The 21950-nt window shown below is 35.4% G+C and overlaps 2 protein-coding genes and 1 long non-coding RNA gene across 4 annotated transcripts; 1 reads left to right on the top strand and 2 right to left on the bottom strand.

Annotated features, from left to right (window-relative positions):
• Window positions 1-90: 90 nt before the first annotated feature.
• On the bottom strand, window positions 91-6726 carry LOC107420502 (cytokinin dehydrogenase 5). Of its 2 annotated transcripts, XM_048475016.2 has the most exons (5): window positions 5062-6721; window positions 4297-4424; window positions 3572-3847; window positions 2064-2326; window positions 91-959 (listed from the first exon to the last, which is right to left on the bottom strand). In XM_048475016.2, the coding sequence occupies exons 1-5, from the start codon at window positions 5669-5671 to the stop codon at window positions 614-616; spliced, it is 1623 nt and encodes a 540-aa protein (XP_048330973.1). In that variant the 5' UTR covers window positions 5672-6721; the 3' UTR covers window positions 91-613. The 2 variants fall into 2 exon arrangements, with proteins under 2 accessions (XP_048330973.1, XP_048330974.1); XM_048475017.2 differs by lacking the exon at window positions 3572-3847 and having other exon boundaries at window positions 5062-6726.
• Window positions 6727-11858: 5132 nt separating this feature from the next.
• Window positions 11859-13831, top strand: LOC112490078 (uncharacterized). The gene is made up of 2 exons (XR_003054361.3): window positions 11859-13524; window positions 13655-13831. It is a non-coding gene; the product is annotated as an uncharacterized LOC112490078 (long non-coding RNA).
• Window positions 13832-14538: 707 nt separating this feature from the next.
• LOC107406443 (pentatricopeptide repeat-containing protein At1g19720) lies at window positions 14539-21703 on the bottom strand. The gene is made up of 9 exons (XM_016013563.4): window positions 18908-21703; window positions 18694-18699; window positions 17659-17896; window positions 17351-17581; window positions 16640-17149; window positions 16264-16527; window positions 15601-16077; window positions 15279-15500; window positions 14539-15122 (listed from the first exon to the last, which is right to left on the bottom strand). The coding sequence occupies exons 1-9, from the start codon at window positions 21571-21573 to the stop codon at window positions 14829-14831; spliced, it is 4908 nt and encodes a 1635-aa protein (XP_015869049.2). The 5' UTR covers window positions 21574-21703; the 3' UTR covers window positions 14539-14828.
• Window positions 21704-21950: the final 247 nt, after the last annotated feature.

The following is a 21950-nucleotide window of genomic DNA, read 5'->3' on the forward strand; positions in this document are numbered from 1 at the left end:
AATTAAAATGCTGGAGGATCAAGTTGTTGATTGAAGCCAAACCATCACAATTGCACTGATAAGAGTAAAAATTAAAACCGTTGGAAGAAATTCAACTTAAAAAATTTTTGCACTCAATTACTTCGATCAAAATCATTTTATTTACAAGAGAAGTGAGATGATGTTTTCCTATGAATTACGGCGACAAAACTAAAAGGGTAAGACGGTAAAATCATCCCAATCCAGGATGGACGGAACCGAAAACAGCTGTGTGCGAAGAAGCTAAAGGACAAGACTCGGGGACAAAAGCAGACGGGCTGTCGGGATCATGGGCGCTGCTAACTACAACACGACATGTGCACCGCAAGATCACAAACCCCACCATTTGGATCCCATTTTGCACCGTCCGATACGTGTTGTTGTCTGACAAAACCAAAACTACCTTTACCGCACCACACCGTAAAAAAACCCTCCCTAATTTCCTAACTAAAATAATTCTATTAATTCAGCCTCCTTGAAAGTCCTTCCACCCAAAACATCTATTTGTATGTACAAGAATATAACCCTGGATGACTATTGTATAAGATCAATTGTAGACTATGCCTTTTGGTCACGGTGATGATATTCATCACCATCACCATGAAGCTAATTTTTTTATATTATTGGAAAGCGGGGTGGGATTAAAAATGCGCTGGCCTGCAGCTAAAATGCGCCGGGGGTCAAACTCCATCTTCCTCTGATAGAACTGGGCCCACTTATCGCCGAAGTGGTCCAGCCACTCCTCCTGTGTAGTGTAGTGGGGCAGGTACTGCTTGGCATTGATCCCGGCATCATCACAAAATCTGAGAATCTGACGGTTCTGATTAGTGAGGTAGTCGAGGGATTGAGTCTCATCCCCGGAATCCAAAGCTGATCTTAAAAATGCCACCAGATAAAACACTTCTTCGTCCGGTGTCACCACCGAGCTCCTCTGGTCCCACCTATACACCACCACCAAGAAGCGAAATTAGCAAAACACGTTTTGTATTGTACCTTTCTCCGGTGTGCTTGTGTGTGTGTGTGTGTGTATGTGTGTGTGTGTGTGTGTGAGAGAGAGAGAGAGGGATGGTAGTTGGGATATGATGGTTTAGAGTGAATCAGTGGGACCCGATGCCCGTGGGGGGTGATTGGCCGTTAACATGTACTAACGGCTATGTTTCTGGAACCACTTTGTAACAGGACATGGATGCCATCCCATCAGTGGGTCCCTGCAGAAGATCTCCTGACATGAGAATCTTCCCCTTTGGATGATCAGCACCGTTGATCGTTTTTCAGTCAACCAGAAGAGAAAGACAACAAAAAGTGTTCGTGCATGTGGGGCAAGTGTTTGGCTGGCAAAAACAAATCAGCGCTCCCGACTATATGATTCATGGAGTAAAAAAAGGCATATTCGTTTCCTCCTTAATTAATTTATCCATGAAATTAAATTCAATACTAAATTTCAAACACTCATGCATAGCCATCTGATAATTGGAATGAGAAATCTAACAAGGATTCTTGTTATAATTATTGATAAGGACCACCTAAATTTTTTTATATTTTAACAAGAATATTCTCGTGCGAACCCTCGATTTTTTTGATAAGATTAATCTCCCAGTAACTAATATCCCTTTCCCAATTATTAATTGGGAGGGCCACATATTGTACTATTAAAAAGATTCGCTTAGCAATTATATCGTTTATTATATGTGTCATATTGTATTTTCTAAGACAACATGAATCATGTGATGATTCATGTATGTGTGAATGAATATATGGATGTATGTATGTATGTATGTATGTATTCATAATCCCATTGCATTGTATGCATGGTATGCCCTTATGTATATGTCATGTGGGAATGTTATAGGAAAGCTGGGTCAACAATACGACACCTGAAGAGGAGGCCAAAACTATGACGTTTCGAGTTATGAGTAAATATGCATACGTATTAGTATGGTGCATGTATGCAGCAGCATTACATATATGTCGCTGTATTTGCACGCATGGGATGCAAATGAAAAGGAAGGTGTATTATGATGGATCATATGCATCTGGAAACTTACTTCTCCTTGTTCATGGGATAGATAAGAATGGGCCCGCTTGTCTTATTCCCTAAAATGCCCTTGAACACTCCCTTATCGAAGTCAGAAATCTTTGACTTGGGAATGAAAAGGTTTAGCCACGGGTGGGGCACGTCCCAGAGACCCTTGGACCGGAGTTTTAACTCGGCCTTGTGGACCCGGTCCAAGAAATCCACGTAAGGAAGATCAGTTGTGAAGACTGATGTCGGTATAAAATCCAATTTCTTTAACAACGCCTCTATTTCCTGCCAGATAACATCAAAAAAAAAATAATAATAACAAAAATTAAAAAAAGAAATCGTAATTAAACAAATTCTGTGTGTGCCGTAATTATGTCAAAGAAAGAGAACAAAACCAAAGTACACAAAAGAAAGCTGCTACCAAACTGTTGCTTTTGTCAGGACAAGTTCGATTTTTCAAATCAATTTTTTTAATTAATTATATGACTAATGAAAGAAACTAAAGGAGAATAATCGGGTGGATGGACGGCCTAGATTTAGTAATATTTAAAAAGCATAAAATATTGAAAAAGTTGCCTTCAATCTTAGGATTAAAATGGGAAAATAGATTGCAGAAGATCTTCCATGTTTTCTTGCGTATGTTTTATTGTATTTTTTTATGCAGTTGCTTACTACACTAACAAAAACTATACACTTGAACACTAATCTCAACCATATAATCTAAGCTTTGTGGGTCACCCATAAAGTTTATCAATCTAATTAATTATTGGTTCAGATTGGTTTGGAGGTGTAAAGCGAACAAAGAGAACGACAACAACAATGCTTTATTTAAAGTTACAACCTTGATGAAAGCTAAAAATTTAACAACAGGGTTAGTTGGAATTATATTTAAAACTTCCTTCTCTAATCGACGTCAAATTTTGAAAGTCTATAAAAATACAAGTATCTAGAAGCACCAAGTTTACACTACATGATACAATTATAATAGATGTTGCTTTAGCATGCACGGTAGTATATAAATACAGCGTAAAAAATGGAAGCAACCAATATATAAATATATCTATCTTTATGTTCATCTTATTTTTCAATTGTATCAAACCCAAATTGAAATATTATTATTAATATTTTATTTAGGTTTTATTGTTTTTTTTTAATATATGAGTTTTAGTAGGCGGTACTGGCTTTGGATAAAAAAGTTCCAAACATGATGTTACCATACGGGGACAGATTAGGCCCACCACTCAAAGGTCGCTGGTTTTTGTATAAAAACGAATTAAAGCTCTTTGTCTAAATACAGCTAGCTTGCAAAATGGTCATATTTAGAAGACGGCCATAGCTATTATTATAGACTCAATGTCACCACCAACGCCCTAATAAAATTATCAGGTATAAGAGTGCCAAAGCCACCTACTTTGAATACATATTGTTTTAGAAGAAAAACTATGACCTATAAATATATTTTTATAGGATTTTTTAATAATTATTCTATATTAATTATTAGGAAATGGGAAAATTAAATAGGTGCTATACCTGATCAATAGTATCCGAAGTGGATTCATGGTAATTTTTGGTGATCTCCAAGCAATACAAAACACCTCCATTGGAGTTGATAGAGGAGATTTTAACAGGATTATGAGGGGAAAAGAAAGAGGATCTCCAATTGTTAATAAGGCCCTCATCTACAATAACAAAACCTTCAACATAGTCGAATTTTTTAGAGGAAGGTTGTCCATGCAGAGAGATGAGAAACTCCTGGTCCTTAGTAAAAGCTGAGAAATTAGAATACAGGACTCTAATCCACCTCACCTATTGAAAATAACAAATAATAATTAAATAAAGAAATAAATTATTTTCATTTTTCTTATATATATATATATATATATATAAAGAGCACCAACAAGATGAGAAAGAGACCACGTTATAGAGGCAAAAGGACCCGTCTACAACATTGCCAGCTATGGAACAGCCGTTTGAATGGGTTAAAAAGCTTTCAATGGACCCCGACCTCCTTAAAACTCTTTTTAGGTCATGATACCTTTGCTTTTTAGGTTTTTGTCATTAACAAATACTAGGAAATTTTATTTGCTAAAAAGTATGTCCCACCCATTGAAACCAAAAAAAAACCCATTTCAAATTCTATCCCAAAAAAAAAAAAAAGGTAAAAAAAGAAAGAAAAAATCTAGAAAAAAAGAAAAAGAAAGAAAAATACCCATTTCAAATAATCTTATGAGAGTGAGAGAGAGAGAGAGAGATACCCTTTGAGGGGCTGGTTCAAGGGCAATCCTAGCCCTCGTGATAATTCCAAACTGACCTAGACCACCAAGAACAGCGTGGAACAGCTCTGAGTTTTGATTTTCTGAACATGTAAAGAGCTCACCTTTCCCTGTTATATAAAGGGTTTATCGCATTCATTAGGTGTCAGAGAAATTCTACAATATATATAATATTTATATCCCATCAATAATAATCAAACTCAGACAAAGTTTTAGCCATCGCAACAACTACATAATGTCGGAATGTTCTACCATATAATAAATCCAGACACAACAAAAGAACCCCATGTGAAGTTATACTTCTGGTAAAAATAAAAATAAAAAAAAAGGGAAAAAACATTAATAACAACATTTCTTTATATAGCTTTTAAACAAATAAAGATATCAAATCCCCGTACTTGGAATATCAACCAAGCAACATAATATTAAAATTAAAAGTTAGCAGACAAATCGAGAACAGATATATACCGGCCTAAACATACTGTTCATGCATGGACACTAATACTTCGTGACACCCAAAAAAAAAAAAAAAAAAAAAAAGGTGGATCTTATACATATAGCTTAAAAACACATACTAATTTTAAAAATTAAGTAAGCCACTTAATTCAAGAAGATTGAAACTTAGAGATATTCTAAGAATATATATATATATAGGAAACAAAAACAGTGGTTGGCTAGAAAGAAAAACATAGAACAGCAAACAGAGAAAAAAAAAAAGAAACAGAAGAGAAAACTAAAGAGTAGTACCAGTAACAACGTCGAGCTCATGAACATTGGCAATTTGAGGTCCATGATTGAAAGCTTGACCGCTAATTCCAGCATTAGAAAGTGTTCCACCCACTGACAGATACAAATAATCAGTCCATGATTTGGGTGCGAGTCCATGCTCCATAGTGGACCTCAACACATCTATCCAAAGCTCTCCACCCCACACGTCCACATACCTCTTCGTCTCCGAAACCCGAGGCAGCATCAGAGCCGGCTTACTACCGTAGCCACCTTGTGTTCCTCTCCCTTTCGACGAGCCGCTCATCTCAATCACCACCCCTTTCGTCGTTTGGGCCTGCCCATTAATGGAATGCCCATGTCCTCTAGCCGACACACTGAACCCAAGAGCCGAACCGTAGGCAGCTCGGACGAGCCTCACTATGTCTTCAGCGGAAGCCGGATGCAGAACGGCTAACGGTTTGGCCCGGCCCATCATACCGAAATCGAGCGAAGCCGTTTCCAAGTCGGATGGGTCTAGGCTTAGCTGACCCTCGACTGCGAGACGGAGAAGCTCGGTAGGGTCCAGGGTCAGTCCAACGGTTACAATCAATCTACAAATAGCGAAGGTTATGAGAAGCTTAGTAGCCATTTTTAGGTCGACGACGCTATGTATGTAGCTTTGTTGGTGTTGGTGTTTTTATAGGGAAATGAAGGAGGTGGTGGTGAAGGATAAGAAGACTGCGCACACCGGCGGAAAGATTGAGCAGGCGGTTGAACTGGTGGTGCAAATCGGGAGGGAACAAAATCTTGTGGCAGCGTTGTGGGTAGGCGTGGGGCTAACGTAAGCCGGATTGCACTTTAAAGATTTTCTACGCAACATGCACAGATTCCCTTGCTGCTATGTTCTCATAATAAACCCTTTTTTTTTTTTTTGTTACAAATATAATATCATTTATAAACAAATTGGGATTCTTTTTTTTTGGTTTCTGCTACATATATATATATATAAATACATAGTGTTTATATGGGCAGAAAAGGAGGCAACGAGGAATTCGGCAAATGTTTGGACTGTTTCAAATTTCTCTCTCTCTCTCTCTCTCTCTCTCTCTCTCTCTTTTTTTTTCGTAAAGAAAAATGAAAAATATGGAAAGGAAAGCAATGAGCAAAGCAACAGCGTCTGAGTGCTGACTGTGGGTGTGTCTAGGATATAACGTACAGGTTCTCAATTTAAAGGACAAGGACTGGGGCGGGGGGAAGGACTTTACTTAGCTAAGGGAGGTGTGTGCGTGGTAGGGAATGAGGGACACGTGGCCGTTCACGTGCAAGGGCGTGTGGACACGTGTGGGCAGAAGGAATTGTACAGTTTTATGGGACCCCACCCCCCTCTCTTCTAGGAAGCGCAAGGGCAAAGTGTGTGTTTTTTTTTCTCTGAGTGTCTGTGTGGGGCCCACCTTTGGATACGGAGGATCTGTGTGGGGACGTGTCCAAATGAACCTTCACGTGGGTGCTGTGACCCTGCTACCCTGTGCCTCTCTCTCTCTCTCTCTCTCTCTCTCTCTCTCTCTCTGTGAGAGTGGAGGAGAAAACAGACTCCTATCTATCTATCTATCTATCTATCTCTCTGCCACGAAGTTAGCCTAGCGTTCCCTTCTAATGCATTTGCATTTTTGCAATTTGTAACCCAATAAAGATTCCCTCCCTCTAAACTCACCCTTTCGAGACTCATCATTTTAATTATTAAATATGAAAATGATGGGGTCGTAATCACTTATTGATTATATTTTACAAACATAGCCTATCATTTTTGAATTCCCTAGAAATATCACAGAATCTAAGCCTTAGATTATAAATTGTGTATGCGCAGTTTCCAAATACCCAATCACAAACAACGGTAGTACTTCTTTGCAAATAACAAATTTAAAGGGGGTGTGTTTGGAGAATTACTCTTTTGTTCAAATAAAAAAACATTTGTTTTCAGTGTTGAAGCCACACATCCCAAGTGGATGTTTGAGTAGGTGTTTGGTTATGCTCAACTTTTTGGGCTATATTCCACTTGATTTATTATCCTCATAGACTTATAGTTTAGTCAATTCAAATTTTTTTTTTTTTTTTTTGGTATTTCTACAATTTTAGTTTAGCTATATATGACAAAAATGTCAATTGCCAAGTGGGTCTCTTTGGCGCCTAACTTTTGGATTTATGGTTTTCTTGCTTTTCATTATTATTATTATTTTTTTTTTTTTTTCTTTTTGGCTGGAAGAAACAGGTTTGGAAAAATTCAGCGGATCGATCTCATTAAAATGTCGAAGAGTAACTATTTTTGTTTGTTTATGAAGTGCAATAAAGCATTTAATGAGCTAACTTGTACATAGCATTGAGGAGCATAAAAAGGCTGGCGCTGAAGTGAAGGTAGATTATGATTGGAGCAATAGAGGAGATTGAGTTGTCTCCACAATTAAAATTTTGCAATGACCAAAAAAAAAAAATCATTATTTAAGAGGGACCCAAATCTCTAATTGGTTTTAACGAATGGTATTGTCTACCTCTCGGATAGGGCCAATTCGGCCGAATGAAAATGATTGTCTAATCAATAAATGAACCTTTTCAAGCTCTTGATGAACTTTTCTTGGACCACCCAACAATGGCTTCTTCCTTTTTCCTTTTCTTTTTTTTCTTTTTTTTATTTTTTTTATTTTTTTTATTTTTTTTTTTCACTACCAATGTCAATGTGGATCACCATTTTTTTGCCAGTTTTTCTGCTTACTATTTTCAGCAAGAGAAAAAAAAGGCTGCTATGAGCCCTTTCGTTGGGATTCACTTATAATTCGTTCTCACAATTTTTGCGGTTATTAACGACTAAATTTTTTATTTTTAAAGGTTAAATTTTTATTTTAAAGGTTCAAAAATCAAAAGTAAATTTTTTTAATTTTTAAACGAATAGAGTTCAAGTTTTCTGGCATTCATAAAATAATAATAATAATTTTCAACCATAATATTGTATATATAAAATGATTTAAAGAACAGAATTAAATAACCTATTTATTTTTAGCCAAAAAAACACGTGGAATTTTTTTTTTGCCAAATTACAAACTATTAATTATAGCTAAAGTGGATGATAATTCTATGTACCTTCGTGTGATAATGAAAAACTGCAAAAAGTTATGAGACAAATATGGATTTTTACCTAACCATAAGACCATCATAATTAAGATTAAATAGTATCTCTATTCTTTGTTATATATGTATATAATCGGTGCCGTATACTCATTTGCTTCTATTTTTTTATTTATTTATTTTTTTCTTTTGGTAAATCTTATACTCATTTGGTTCGACGAAACAATGGCACGTACTCTTTGGGTGTACATATACGCATTTTCAATCATAGTGTGAACAGTTGAACTATTTCATTAAAAAAAAAAAAAAAAGGAGTGGAAATTAATCTTCTAACAACTCAAACCCAGTGCTCGATAGTCAAATCAATGTTTTAAACGAGGGGCAATATTTAATTTAAATTGTTTTCAAAACCAGTGTTTGTATGTTCAAAAACAAAAAGACAAGGAAGATTTCAAAAATATATAAAAAAAAAAAAGAAAAAAAAAGATGGTCTCTATTACATTGTCTATGTCGTCTAGGGCAACAAAAAAAATTAAAAAACCACTCATTTGTTAAAAAATGGAGCCAATCCTCGACAGCCATATGTACATCACAGTTCTTATTGTCCTTCACACTTGGGATTGCAACATGAGCGCTGCCTGCTGCTTAATGACAAATATTTTCTAGTCAGATACAGTTTGGATAATAAATTGTACGACTAAACACTTATGCGTCATGTTGTGTAGGACCCCACCCCACCCCCACACCCCCTTGGCCTTCATTTTCTCAATTATTTTCACAATTTTAATATCTTATCATTTATATCATTGTTCATCTGCAAAAACTCAATAAATAAATGAATAGCATGATTATCATTTTTTATTTTTTATTACTGTTCCAATTCCGTACTTCAACTTTTTTTTTTTTAATGTTAAAATGAATGACTGATTAATATTTTTTTTTTTTGAAACAATGACTAATTAATCTCTATTAATATTAAAAAAAAATCATGCGTACGTGAAAACTTATTTGTGTACATCACTAACCTCCTTCAAAACCCAATGAACGACTAATTAAGTTTTTTTTTTTTATCACTGATCTCTTTTTATTTTTCATGTTCTCTAAAAACAGGTTCATGTATTAGTTTTTATTGATAATTTTAAAATTAAATAAAATTATAAAAATATAATGTTATTTTTTAAAAACTAATAGATAAAATGCTAGTGATAATTTTTTAAAAAATATAGATTGAAATATAAATCAGGAAAATTTCTAAATGAATTTCCTTTATCTTTTTGTTCGTTAATTTTCATAATAAATGTTAAAAGCGAAATATGGGATATTTGAGAAAGAAAGAAACAAAAATTGAAAGCGTGGAAGTTTAAGGATATTTATCATTCGGCTTCAGCCATATATTATTAACCACCATAGTTCCACAGGAACATATATATATATATATATATATATATATATAATTTACCCCCCAAAAAAAAAAAAAGGCTTATATATATATTTTGCTTTTTGTAATCGTTTACAAAAAACGATGAAGATTTGAAGTTCAGGGTTGAAGATCTTAATCGATCTTTCTTAAGGACAGGAGATAGAAGTGGGTTACAATCTCGATTCCCTTTTTTTTTTTTTTTTTTGGGTTTATACATTAATAATTAAATATGCGCGCGTCCATACACGCACGAGTGAGATGTCTCTAACTCATCAACGTATATTTTATCTAACTCTAGGAATTAGCTATGTGCATCGTAGCATAAATGTTAGTAGGGAAAAACTTTATGGTCAAAATATCAATAATTTATATAATTCAGCAATATATATATATATAAATTATATATAGTTTAAGAAAAAAAAAATCAGTTATATAAATCAAAAGCTATTCCGTTTTGTGGATGCTAGTGGGTTACTTTTATATTAAAGAGTAGGCGTCCAAGGCAGGGGAATAAAAATTAACAAGTTATCATATATAGATTGGGGCTCAAATAAGATATAAGGAAACTTTATTAATTTAACCACATGCATGTTCAACTTTTATACTGAAATATACTTTTATTGTAACGGTGGATTGTTAAAAATATAGTAATGGGATCTTAATCTTTTTCCAAAACCTACAAAACAACACAATCAAACAATTAATTTATTCACCAAAACTATAATTAAATAAGTTATATAGGTTGGAATGACAGCGATGCAAACACTATCCTCAATATCTTCCTCTGCTTTATTGTTTATTGGTTCATTCAGAATACGACATTCTCTTCAGATATATACATTAGAGAGAACATAACTAGAGAGCATCCACAAACAATATATATTTAGAAAATATGTATATAAAAGGATCATGGGCTTCGAAAATTGAAATCCAAGTATTTATTTATTTTCCATCCTCCAAATCATCAATGAATGCAAACTCTTGTACTGACTTGGGAATATTGTAGTGGTGATACGATGGACAAGCAAGTGGGCAATATTTTCTTTGTTATTTAGTCAAATTAAATTTGTAATTTTGTCAAGTAAGACCAAATTGAGAATTCAATTGGTATACATTTTATATATCAGAGATTTCTATCAATATTTGCTTATTTCTTCCAACTACAGACTCATCTAATTATAGATGAGAGGGTCCACCAATTGGGTTGGAAGCAACTTGCATTGCATTACTAAGCTATAATTTGCTATATTTGTTGCTTCCAACACTAGCTGGCAACACATGCATTTGAATTATTTGATTGCAATTAGTGCAAATCCTACATTGATAGATGACCTCCGAAGTCTTATTTATATTTATTTGCTTTTTCCTTCTAATTTTTTTTTTATAAATATTAAAATTGATGATTTGAATCATAATCATTTGTCAAACAAAATAACCACTTTGTCACTCAACTATTTCATATAAATTTCTATCTCTAATTAAAACTAAGCTAGTTTAATATGCATTTAACCTACAAAATTTACCCGACAGTGGGGCCCACTTTCTATATATCTTAAAGTTTCCACCTCCCACGTGTAAGAAATCAAATCAAATCAAATTTCACAATCAAAATTGAAAGAAATATGAAAAAAAGTATTGAGTGTATGTCTTTCCCTCATCATTAATTCCTTCAACCTGTCTTTGGTGAAGGCCAAATAATTTATCCTTTTTACTGCCAAAGTTTCATCTCTAGCAAAAGTGAAATCCAATGGGTAGCTACGTGGACCAACACAATTCTCACTTTACAGGCAAAGCAGCTCGAGAAGCAAAAACATCCCCCTTTTTTTGCTTGCCTCTTTTCCTACCTGACACCAATTATTCCTTGGATTAGATTCTTCTTCTCATTACTTTATCTCTTTTTTATTCTTTTTGGGTTTTATTTTATAATTATTAATTAGTAGGCTAGCCAAATCATATAGAACTTCACCATTCATGGCCCTACTGAGTTAGAGGGATCCATATAGGTAGACTTTAAAAAAGTAGGATACAAAAAAAGTGCATTCAATCCGAGAAGTAAAAAAGGTTGCTTTCCTCACTTTTCATAATTTTACAGCTCATTCCCAATTGTTTTCATTATAATTATTGGTTCATCTATTCTTACTTTTATCTTTTAATGAGCAAAGCATCATATGCATGCATGCATGCATAGTACCTTTTTGAGTAGTATTTATTTTACTGTTAATAAAGCAATATATATATATATATATATGTATACACACACATATATAGCAGAATGGTCTTATCTTTCTCATGATCAATTAGGATTTGATAGATGCATGTAAAGTGTTTGGAAAAATCTAAATCAATTGGACAATTCATTCAACCAAATGTACGTATCAACTAAGTTAATGGAGGATAGTGAAGCATGAAAGACATAAATTAAAAGCTGTTCAATAAAAACAAATTAACATTTCAATACGAAGTCTTTTCTTGTACGTAGTGTAGAAAACTCAACATATATGCATCGAAATAAAGACTAAATTCATATTTCATTTTCCCAATTCCCAAGCACATAAAACCAACCGACAATTACAAGTTCGTAGAAAAAGAGTGTTCAAAAATTGGAAAGAAATCAAAATTATTAATTGACTATGAAACCAATAATTGTATTCCTCATATGATCATCGACTTTTGCATATGGGATAGAGTTAGCCAAACATTTTCATCTCTAAACAAAAGTCGAACTAGAACACTACTAAAATAACCAATTGATAGCAACTCCATGGCCATAAAGGTCGTAGAGGTTATATATATATATATATACAGCTATTAGCTAGCGCATCAATCATGGCAATCTGAATCCTGGGCCATATTCATCCCCTTAATATGGTGTAACATATATGCATGGCTGTGCTCATAATGTCGTATGGAACAGTGAGTTCAAACTGCTATAAATAGTAAGTTTGGAGCTTGAAATGATACCAATATAAAGCATATATAAAACTAAGTCACGTGAGTTGTATTGGAATTTGAATCCAATCCAAAGAACTTAGACAGCGTACGGCCAATTTGATTGTTGAGAAAAACTGAAAGCAAAGTGTTTTAACTCTGAAAATTTCCTTATATAACAAAACAATGAAGAGGGATTTCAAAACATGCACGCATTGCAATAATTTAGAGATGGATATTGCTTCTGGATGAAGGTGTTAGATTGGTGGAAAGCTTTGGAAGATAATTAATTATTAATTAGTAATCTTATGCATATAGCTAGCTAACTATCTACTTATATACAGATATATGTGGGCAACTAGATCAAAACTCTTTATATATACATATATATATAGATATTTTGTAACCCTTAATAATTAATAAGGGGTTCTGAGATTTTGATTATTCCTTCTAATATGTTTATGGAATATATGATATATAATATATAATATATACAGTAATTAATAAACCTGGTGAGGTAGAGGACGAATGATATACAAAGCATATATAAAGAAGAATAAATATTGAATGTTTGACGATTTTTTAGTATGGTATGCGTAATTGAGTCCCCCATGCAAAAAAAAAAGAAAAGGGCAAAGCAAGGGGAATAAAATCTACCACAGAATCTTGGTCCAGTATTATTATTAATAATTGATACCAAACCCAATATATAAGTTGATTCGACTGTCTATAGTCTGATATAGAGAGGTTGTTTTTTGGAATTAATGTTAGAGAATGCAAGTGGCATATTAATACCTTCGATTGCGATAGGTGTCCCGTGTCAATTTCGTAGCATATAAGACTCTGCTCTACGGAATCTCGAACTACTTTAATTCCACATTTAATTAGGTCTACCAAACTATATGCTACAATTCATATATGGTCTATTAATGCTACAAGCAGCACTCTTTTTCTGCTACATTTATTTGCAAACTTGCCAAACCCATCAAAGGCGTATCATCTTCATAGCAAGCTGTCAAATAATGCTTAAATACATTCAGGTGTAGTGTTTTGAATTTAAATAAAAATCCAAATTCAATTTCAATTTTTGGTCATTAATATTAGTAGTTTCGCCACTTAAAGACTGCCAAGACTGCCACATAAATAATGGCTTGTGTGTTTTCTCCGCAGCGCATAAAACAAATAAGGTGGCTCATGAATTGGCTAGGCTTGCCCTCAATTGTTATGATTAAATATTTTTGCTTGGAGGAGGGCCATGGCTCCTCCTGTATCTTCGGATAGATGTTTCTCTCTTTTATGAATCGAAACTCAATGATTGATGAAGGTTTAGATGTTTACTTTTGAAAATATTGTCATTTAATTAAATTTTATCCCCTTTTTTTTTTTTTTTTTTTTTTTTGCAAAAATTATTTAGATCTGACATTAATACCCATCCCAATTTTAAATTGAAGTGGATGGGAGGGATGAAAACCCATTTATCAGGAAAGAACTAAAGGAGCAATACATTAGCCATGCAATAAATTATTTATAAGGATAATTACGCAGCACCGACGTTATTAATATTCTCTAATCCATTACAGGTGTTTTTTTTTTTTTTTTTTTTTTTTGTGGGTAAAATAATCTATTATAGGCTTAGTAATAGTAAGAGTTTCGAATGGGTTAAGCAACTTCCAAATAAAAGAGTAGCAGCTTAAATTCGCCTTTTCTTGTTACTCTTAAACTTAATTAAAATGCAATCCCAGTGTCGAAACTTTCTCCCAAATGCTCAATCCAGTGACCAATTCCTTTCTAAATACCTAAAAGTCAAATCAATCCCAAATATGGATACAAAGGGAAATAAAATCAATATTTTAGCATGATAAGCTATATCTCGTATTTTAGGCTTCTCCATGGGATGGCCCAATAATTGAATGGATCAATCTCCAAAAAAGACCCATTTACGAACCCACATCAACGGGGACTGGTTTAGCTTAGCCCAACAGTCCATAGCCCATCTCAAGAATACAATTATATATATATATATACAGGAAAAATTAAAGTAAGAGGCCCAAAAAGATAGCAAAGAGCCGAAGAGTATTAGAATAATTAGACTCAATCTGAACTAGGAATCATTAACAAGAATCTTAATTATCGTATACAGGCAAGGCTCTAGCCTCGAATCAAGCAAGTACTGGGCTCATTTATCATATAGACCATTATTGAATCCCAAATTTTCTCCTTTTTCTCTCTCCTCCAACCCAAAGAGGAAACAACCGGAGCATTATTTTACTTCCTCTAAAAGTTCGTACTATACTTTTTGTATCGTTATTACGTGATAGCTTACTTTGGTCCCAAAATGCCAAAATCAAAATCTTCTGAAGAGGGAAGACTTTGTGGTTTTCTGATTACCAAGCCAGTGTTGCATATGAATTCCAATGGCGTCCAAATACAAGCTGCTCCTTCCATGGAATCCAACCGCTTTGCCCTCTGTTGTGGTAGAAGTGAAAAATGTTCCGACTTCTTCACCAAACGGACCATATTTCCCTCGACTCGTATAAAATGTTAGTGACTTTATAACTTTAGGCCTCTCATCTCTGTCAATACTACCATAGTAACCGGATATGCAAATGAGCACCTCATGTGGAAATTCCAATTTCACCTGCAAAATAGTGTAAAATTCACTCTAATTAATCTGTGCATAAATTTGCTAAAGAAACATTGAAATTGGAGATTTTGAGATTCAGATTTTAGTGAAAAACATAGTTAAAAAGGTTGTAAAAAAAAAAAAAAAAAAAAAAAAAAAAGGGTGTTTTACTCTGTGCATTATATTTCCTCCACTTCCACCATGCTTAACAGACCAAACTGATTGTCCATTTCGATCATACTCAATCTGGATTGAGTGAATGGCTTCTGGTCCTCTTGTCAAATAAATCTGCTTAATCCCAGTAAATACCCCATCATCCCATGGTCTCCCTCCATCCCCACCCCATGGTCCTGGCCCACATGGAGCTGGTTCTTTCACTACTCCACAAGCAACCTACAATAAATAAATAAATAAATAAAATGTACCAAAAAACATAAACGTTTATCAAACGAGCACTTACATGCAAAATCGAATTTTGTTATAGATTTTTTACCTCTTCAACCGGTCCTCGCTTTGCCAAAACTAGTTTATTAGGCCATTGAGGATGGTCAATCTCAGAAATAGCAGGTTGCTTACCCAAAGGGACAATTGCTTTAGAAGGAGGATTAGACATGGGAACGATTGCATTAGAAGGATGATTAGCCACAGGAAAGATTGCATTAGAAGGAGGATTACCCACAGGAACAATTGCACTAGAAGTAGGATTTCTGACAGGCACAGGTACTTTCCCTTCTATTACATGCACACCAATAGCATCTAAAAACAAACCACTTTTCCCATGAAATCCAACAATTTTCCCTTCTTTCAGTTTGGAGCTAAAAGAGTTTCCTTGTTCATCACCAAATGGGCCAACCGTTCTGATATTGGTATGGAAAGTGAGTGACTTGATGACATTAGGCCCCATGTACATTGCAGGTCCATATGAGCCTGTTATATGGGTTAAAATTTCATTTGGATAGTCGAAGATTATCTACAAATGTCCAAACCAAATGTGAGTTAATATTAATTTGTCATATATATATATATATATATACAAGAATGATATACTAAGGTATTTATGGAGAGGAACTGTGAGGCTCAATCATCCATATCCACCAGATCACAAAAATCATGTGAATCTGTATCAAATTGTGTAAGAGTTTAGTTTAATATCTACCTTGTCATTTTTGAATCCTCCTGTTCCACCATGTCTGATTGCTGGTACAGCTTCTCCATTTTTATCATAGAAAACTTTGACGTATACGATTCCTATGTTGCGAGAAACGTTTATCTGTTTGATGCCTGTATAAGTTCCATCATCAAATGCATAACCACCCGAACCACCCCAGGGACCATATGTTACCACACCATCAACCATGGAGGGAACTTTTGACACAGTAGGCATTTTTTGGGCAGCAGGAGTCTTGGTTGTTGCCCTTTTCTACACACAAAATCATCAAACATGATTTTATTTTCTTCAATGACTGAATTAAATTTATGAAAAGTTTCAAATGAAAGAAACATTAAAAAAAATAAAATAAAAAATTCATCACCTTCTCTTTGGTTTCTTCATCACTACTGCTACTATTGCTAGAGTCTTGATCAGAATCATTAGAGAACTGCTTTGAGAGCTTAATATTTTTGTTTGACTTGAGTGATAGAGGCTTAGAACTTACATCTTCCCTCTGTTTGACAGCAAGAATTATATCATAGCTTTGGCCTATATTACCTTGTATTACTGAGAATCCAACGTTATCAGTTCCCGTAGAGATGCATCGACTCTGTGTATGTACCAGAGGTCTGGAGGAGTTCTGTTGCTGACGAGGCAATAGATGAACCCCGATTGAATCAACATACCAACCAGACCTGCCATGAAACCCAACAATCTTTCCTCCATTCATTGTGTGTGAAAAACTTGTTCCTTCGTCATTGCCAAATGGCCCATATGTTTTCTTGTTGCTTTTAAACGTGAGAGATCGAAGTAAAACAGGCCCCCATGCAATTATTCTACCATAATAACCTTGAATTGAGGTCAAGAATTCATTTGGGCAATCAAGATTAACCTGTAAGGTATAGCTTGTGTTATAAGTAGTGCCAATTGAACATCAACAATTAGCAACGAAATTTCAAATTCTATACTAATTGTACATGAGAAATACTTGAAGAGAATTAAGAATATAAGAACCACCGGTATGTAACTAAATAATTAAAAATGGGCATCCACTTCAACTTTGAGCAACACTAGAAGAAAATCAAAGGCTGACCTTGTCTGTTATGTAACCTCCACGTCCACCATGCTTCTCTGACCAAATGGAGTTTCCATTATCGTCATATTCAAACTGAATGGAATCAATGGCCGTTCCATAAGTTATCACCACCTGCTTCACCGATGAATGAATTCCGTCATCCCAGGCAACACCATCGTCGCCTCCCCACGGTCCAACGGTTACAGGTTTCTTGGCTGAATCATGAAAAGTCTGCGAAAGCAATTTGTCCTACAGAAGACAATGAATTCTAAGTAAGCATAGATAAGTAGTAAATCATTTCAAAGTAACAAGTTAAGTATAATTACCATCTTTGGAATAGTGGTCAAAAGTGGTGAAGGAGCCTGAGTCTGAGTCTGAATCTGAGTGGTCACCTGTGAAGGAGTAGTGTTGAGTGTGCTGAGAACGGGAAGAAATGTGGGGGATTTATGAGAAGCCAAAAAGGGTGTTTCTTTATGTCCACAGAAAACAAAGATTTCAACCCTCGTGTGGAAGAAGCTAATTCTGGTTTCCACTAACAACGGAAAGGGTTGAAAGAACAAGAATCAGATTCCCCATAGTTTTTCCTGACAAGAAAAAAAGAGCATTATTGTTGCTAGCTAGAAGGCATTTGTAACAGACATTCATATAGTGCTTGCCATGAATCAATCACTTGGCTTTAATGCATTACAAATTGAATTCGTAAAATGGAGCCAAACAAAACTAGCAGCCCACCCCTTTATTCTCATATTGGAATATATGGAGCATTTTCTCTGTGCATCAGACACGTACAGGGCAATCAATCATTGTGGATGATAGGGAATTGATCTTTCTGGTGTATCAACTGTGTCTCCATCAAAAAGCTAAAAACACCCTTTTTCTTTAGTTCAAATCCGTTACATACTTTTTACGCCGATTTCTTCCCAGAGTTTTTGTAACTAAATCATGCCGTTCTTTCTTTTAATTTTTCAAAGTACCATTTCATCTACTTCAACGATAAAATTGACTGTGTAAACACTTTCAATGGACATGGTATCTTACTATCTCGTACCTTGTTTGTCTCTGTAGAATTATTTTTATTTGAAATGCTTTTTACTCTTGCATATTCAAGATCCAGGTGATAGGAAAAATTGATGCACTCAGATTCGTAATTAACATTTCTCATGTGAAACAATTCTGCAAATTTGACTTGCTTCATGCATCACGTAAACGAGCGGAAACTTAGTCGTATTAACTGTAATTAAAGTAAAGATGAATTCAAGATTATTTTTTGTCACTACTTCTCTTTTATAAACAATTTAACTTGGAGAAAAATATAAATACTCTCCAGTGTTTTTTTTTTCCATCGTTTGATATTTTTTTGCGGAAGCCTGTTCATAAAGCATGGGTCAGCATCTAGGAACTATATATTTCCAAATAATCAATTGAAATCAAGAGAAAGGAGAGGTATCCCGTTCTAAAAAAAAAAAAATCACATTAGTAGAAATTATAGCAAGCTGCAAGACCAAGAAACAGCTTGAACCATAATCGGCACCCCTCTTAACGATCTTGCTCCTTTTGGATGAAGCCGGATCTTACCAATAATCTCCACAAGAACAATGCCCATTACTAAAATAATGTAAGCATTTGGAGTCTTTCAGATAAATTTCGCACCCATATGCCACAGAGATATACTTGGCTGTCTTATGGCAATCTCCACACATTCTCAGGTTTTTAACCATCCGTATAGTTCGGGGCTTAGATGAGAAGCCAACAAGGGCAAATGCAATTGCAAGCTTTTCACTATGGATACCACTCACATCTTCCTTCTCTTCTTCCTCAATGGCGAAATCATCATAAGAATTGGGTTTCCTTACTTTTGCTGCTACGTTTTGTATCCAAGGATATAGATCTGGTTTAGACCGATCACCTGCATCAAATGAATAGACTCTGTTCTTTACTGCAATCCAGCATTGACCCACAAATCTATTTCTTCCATTCTCTTTTTCAAGCTTTCTCAGTTTTGAAGCATAAGCATCATCGGACTTACCAGATATAGCATATGCCTGTAGTAATAGGCGATAAATCAAATAATTCCCTGATTCTAACTCAAGTATACGGTTCCCAGCATGCAATATTAAGCCTATGTTCCTATGAATCCTACATGCCGTAAGTAAAGCAACCCAAATAGAAGAGTCCGGTTCGATAGGCATATCTTCAATGAACTCCATTGCATCTCCAAGTCTACCTGAGCGGCCATATAAATCTACCATAGCTGAATAATGTTCTAGACTTGGTATAATATGATAATCCTCAGAAATGCTAGAAAAAGCTAGCTTCCCCTTGTCTACTTGTCCAGAGAGACTGTATGCATGGATAAGACTAGCAAAGGTACCTCTATTTGGTTTGAGTCTCAAAATCCTCAACTGATCAAATAGATCAAGGGCAGCATCCGGACAACCATGCAAAACATTACCACCAATAACAGAATTCCAAGTTATAATATCTTTAGAAGACAATCCATCAAATATGGATTTTGAATATTCCATGTTCCCTGACTTTGCATAAGTGTCTATTAGTGAATTTGCAACAGGGAGTTCAGACTCTAAGTTTCTTCGAAATACACAACCATGGATCTCTTTTACCTTATTTGCTGCAATTAAATTTGAACAAGCTGGTAAGACGCTCAAGATAGTAACTGAATTGGGACTAACACGGTAGGACTGCATTTGTCGAAATATCCCAAGTGCCTTGTCTCTTTCACCAAGCTGCAGGTAGCCGGAAATAAGAGAGTTCCAAGATGCTGTATTCCGCTTAACTTTGCCGTCCTTTTCCATCCTTTGAAAGAGATTTATGGCTTCGTCCTCATCTCCATTCTGTATATATCCTGAGATCATCGCATTCCATGTGATAACATTTGGAGGTACATCTGATTCCCGCATTTTCATGAATAGTTCATAAGCCATGCCACAGTACCCAGCTTGGCAATATCCACCAATCATCGAGTTCCAAGTGTAGATATCCTTCTCTATTACTATATCAAAGACTTTTCGAGCATCTTCCAGTTCCCCACACTTGGAATACAAGTCAATGAGTGAATTTCCAACTAGCATGTCAACAATGAAACCAATCCTAATGGCATAAGAGTGAATTTCCAGCCCCTTTTGAAGCGACCTTAGAGATGCACACGCAGAAACTGCACTTATAATTGTAATCCCGTTTGGTTTTACTCCTGCCAAAAGCATCTCCCTGAACAAATCCAACGCCTGGCTTCTCTTGTTGTTTTGAGCAAACCCAGAGATCATAGACGTCCAAGTAAACACATCAGGATTTATCCCAAAACTCTCCATTTTCTTCATCAATTCCATAGCGGCATCAGTACACCCTAACTGGTTGTAACTAGCAATTAATATATTCCAAGTTACCAAACCCGGTTCAATCCCTATCTTTGTCATAGTGTCAAGCAGCCTATGAGCTTCTTCACTCTGACCCTGATGGCAATACCCGGATATAATTGCATTCCAACTCACCCGGTCCCTCTCATCCATGTTTTCGAAAAGCCTCCTTGCCCAACTCAGTTCCCCGAATCTCGCATACACAGCTAAAATTGAATTACTGACACGAATTGAACTACTAAAACCGCAGCGAACGGCCAAAGAATGTATCAATTTTGTTGTCCTAATATCCCCGCAGTGACAACAAGCCTGCAATATCTTAGGAAGCAAAAAATGATCAGGAACGACACCATCTTCCATCATCAAGTAGAAAAGCTTCACAACCTCCCTCCATCTTCGCTCTCTACAGCACGCACCAATAATTGCAGACCAAGTGAATAAGTTCCTCTTGCGCATTTGCTCGAACACCCTGCGGGCATCATCCAAATAGCCACATTTCGCATACATGCTGACTAGCTTAGTCTCGACAAAAGGGTTCGGTGACTCAACCAGACCGATACGAGCATGTAGCTTCCTACCCAGGTGTATAGAATTTGTATCAATGCAAGACTGGAGTAGATTGATAAAAGTATTAGGTCTTACCGTGGACCCACGTTGGGCAATGGAGTCTAGAGCTGTAATGGCCTCGCTGAGGCGTCCATTTTTGCAGAGGTAATTCAAATGGACATCTGGGTACTTTGAACTGGATTCTTTGGAGAAAGGAATGGTTGACTTGGTGGGGATTGGTGAGAATTCGGATGGTTTAGCTGCTATGGGAGCTTTTGAGCTGCATGGGACAATTAGATTTTCCATTGTTGAAATATGTAACATTTTCTTTTTATTTTTTTAATTTTTTTCTGGTTTCGAATTTCTATGTTTTTAGTTCATCGTTGAGCTTGTTGGGAGGATGAAGAAGAGATTGAAATAATGCAAAGGAGTGGTAGCTACATCACTTGCCCAAGCACATATTCCCCGCAGCCGTTAGTCCTCGCACACTTCGGTATCTAGTCAATAGTTTTTTGCCACGTGTAAACAGGATATCAAATCTGTTTTTTTTTAAAAGACAAAAAAAAGAAAAAAAAAATATAGTCCGTCGAATTTTCTTCTCCAAAGTCCAAACACAGACATGAATAAAAAATATTTTTGGCCAAAAGAAAAATACAATGGTCACTCATTCGGAAGTGCATGGGAATTTAAAAACAAAAATT

This window comes from Ziziphus jujuba, chromosome 5, assembly GCF_031755915.1.
Source record: "Ziziphus jujuba cultivar Dongzao chromosome 5, ASM3175591v1".
NCBI classification, from domain to species: Eukaryota; Viridiplantae; Streptophyta; class Magnoliopsida; order Rosales; family Rhamnaceae; genus Ziziphus; species Ziziphus jujuba.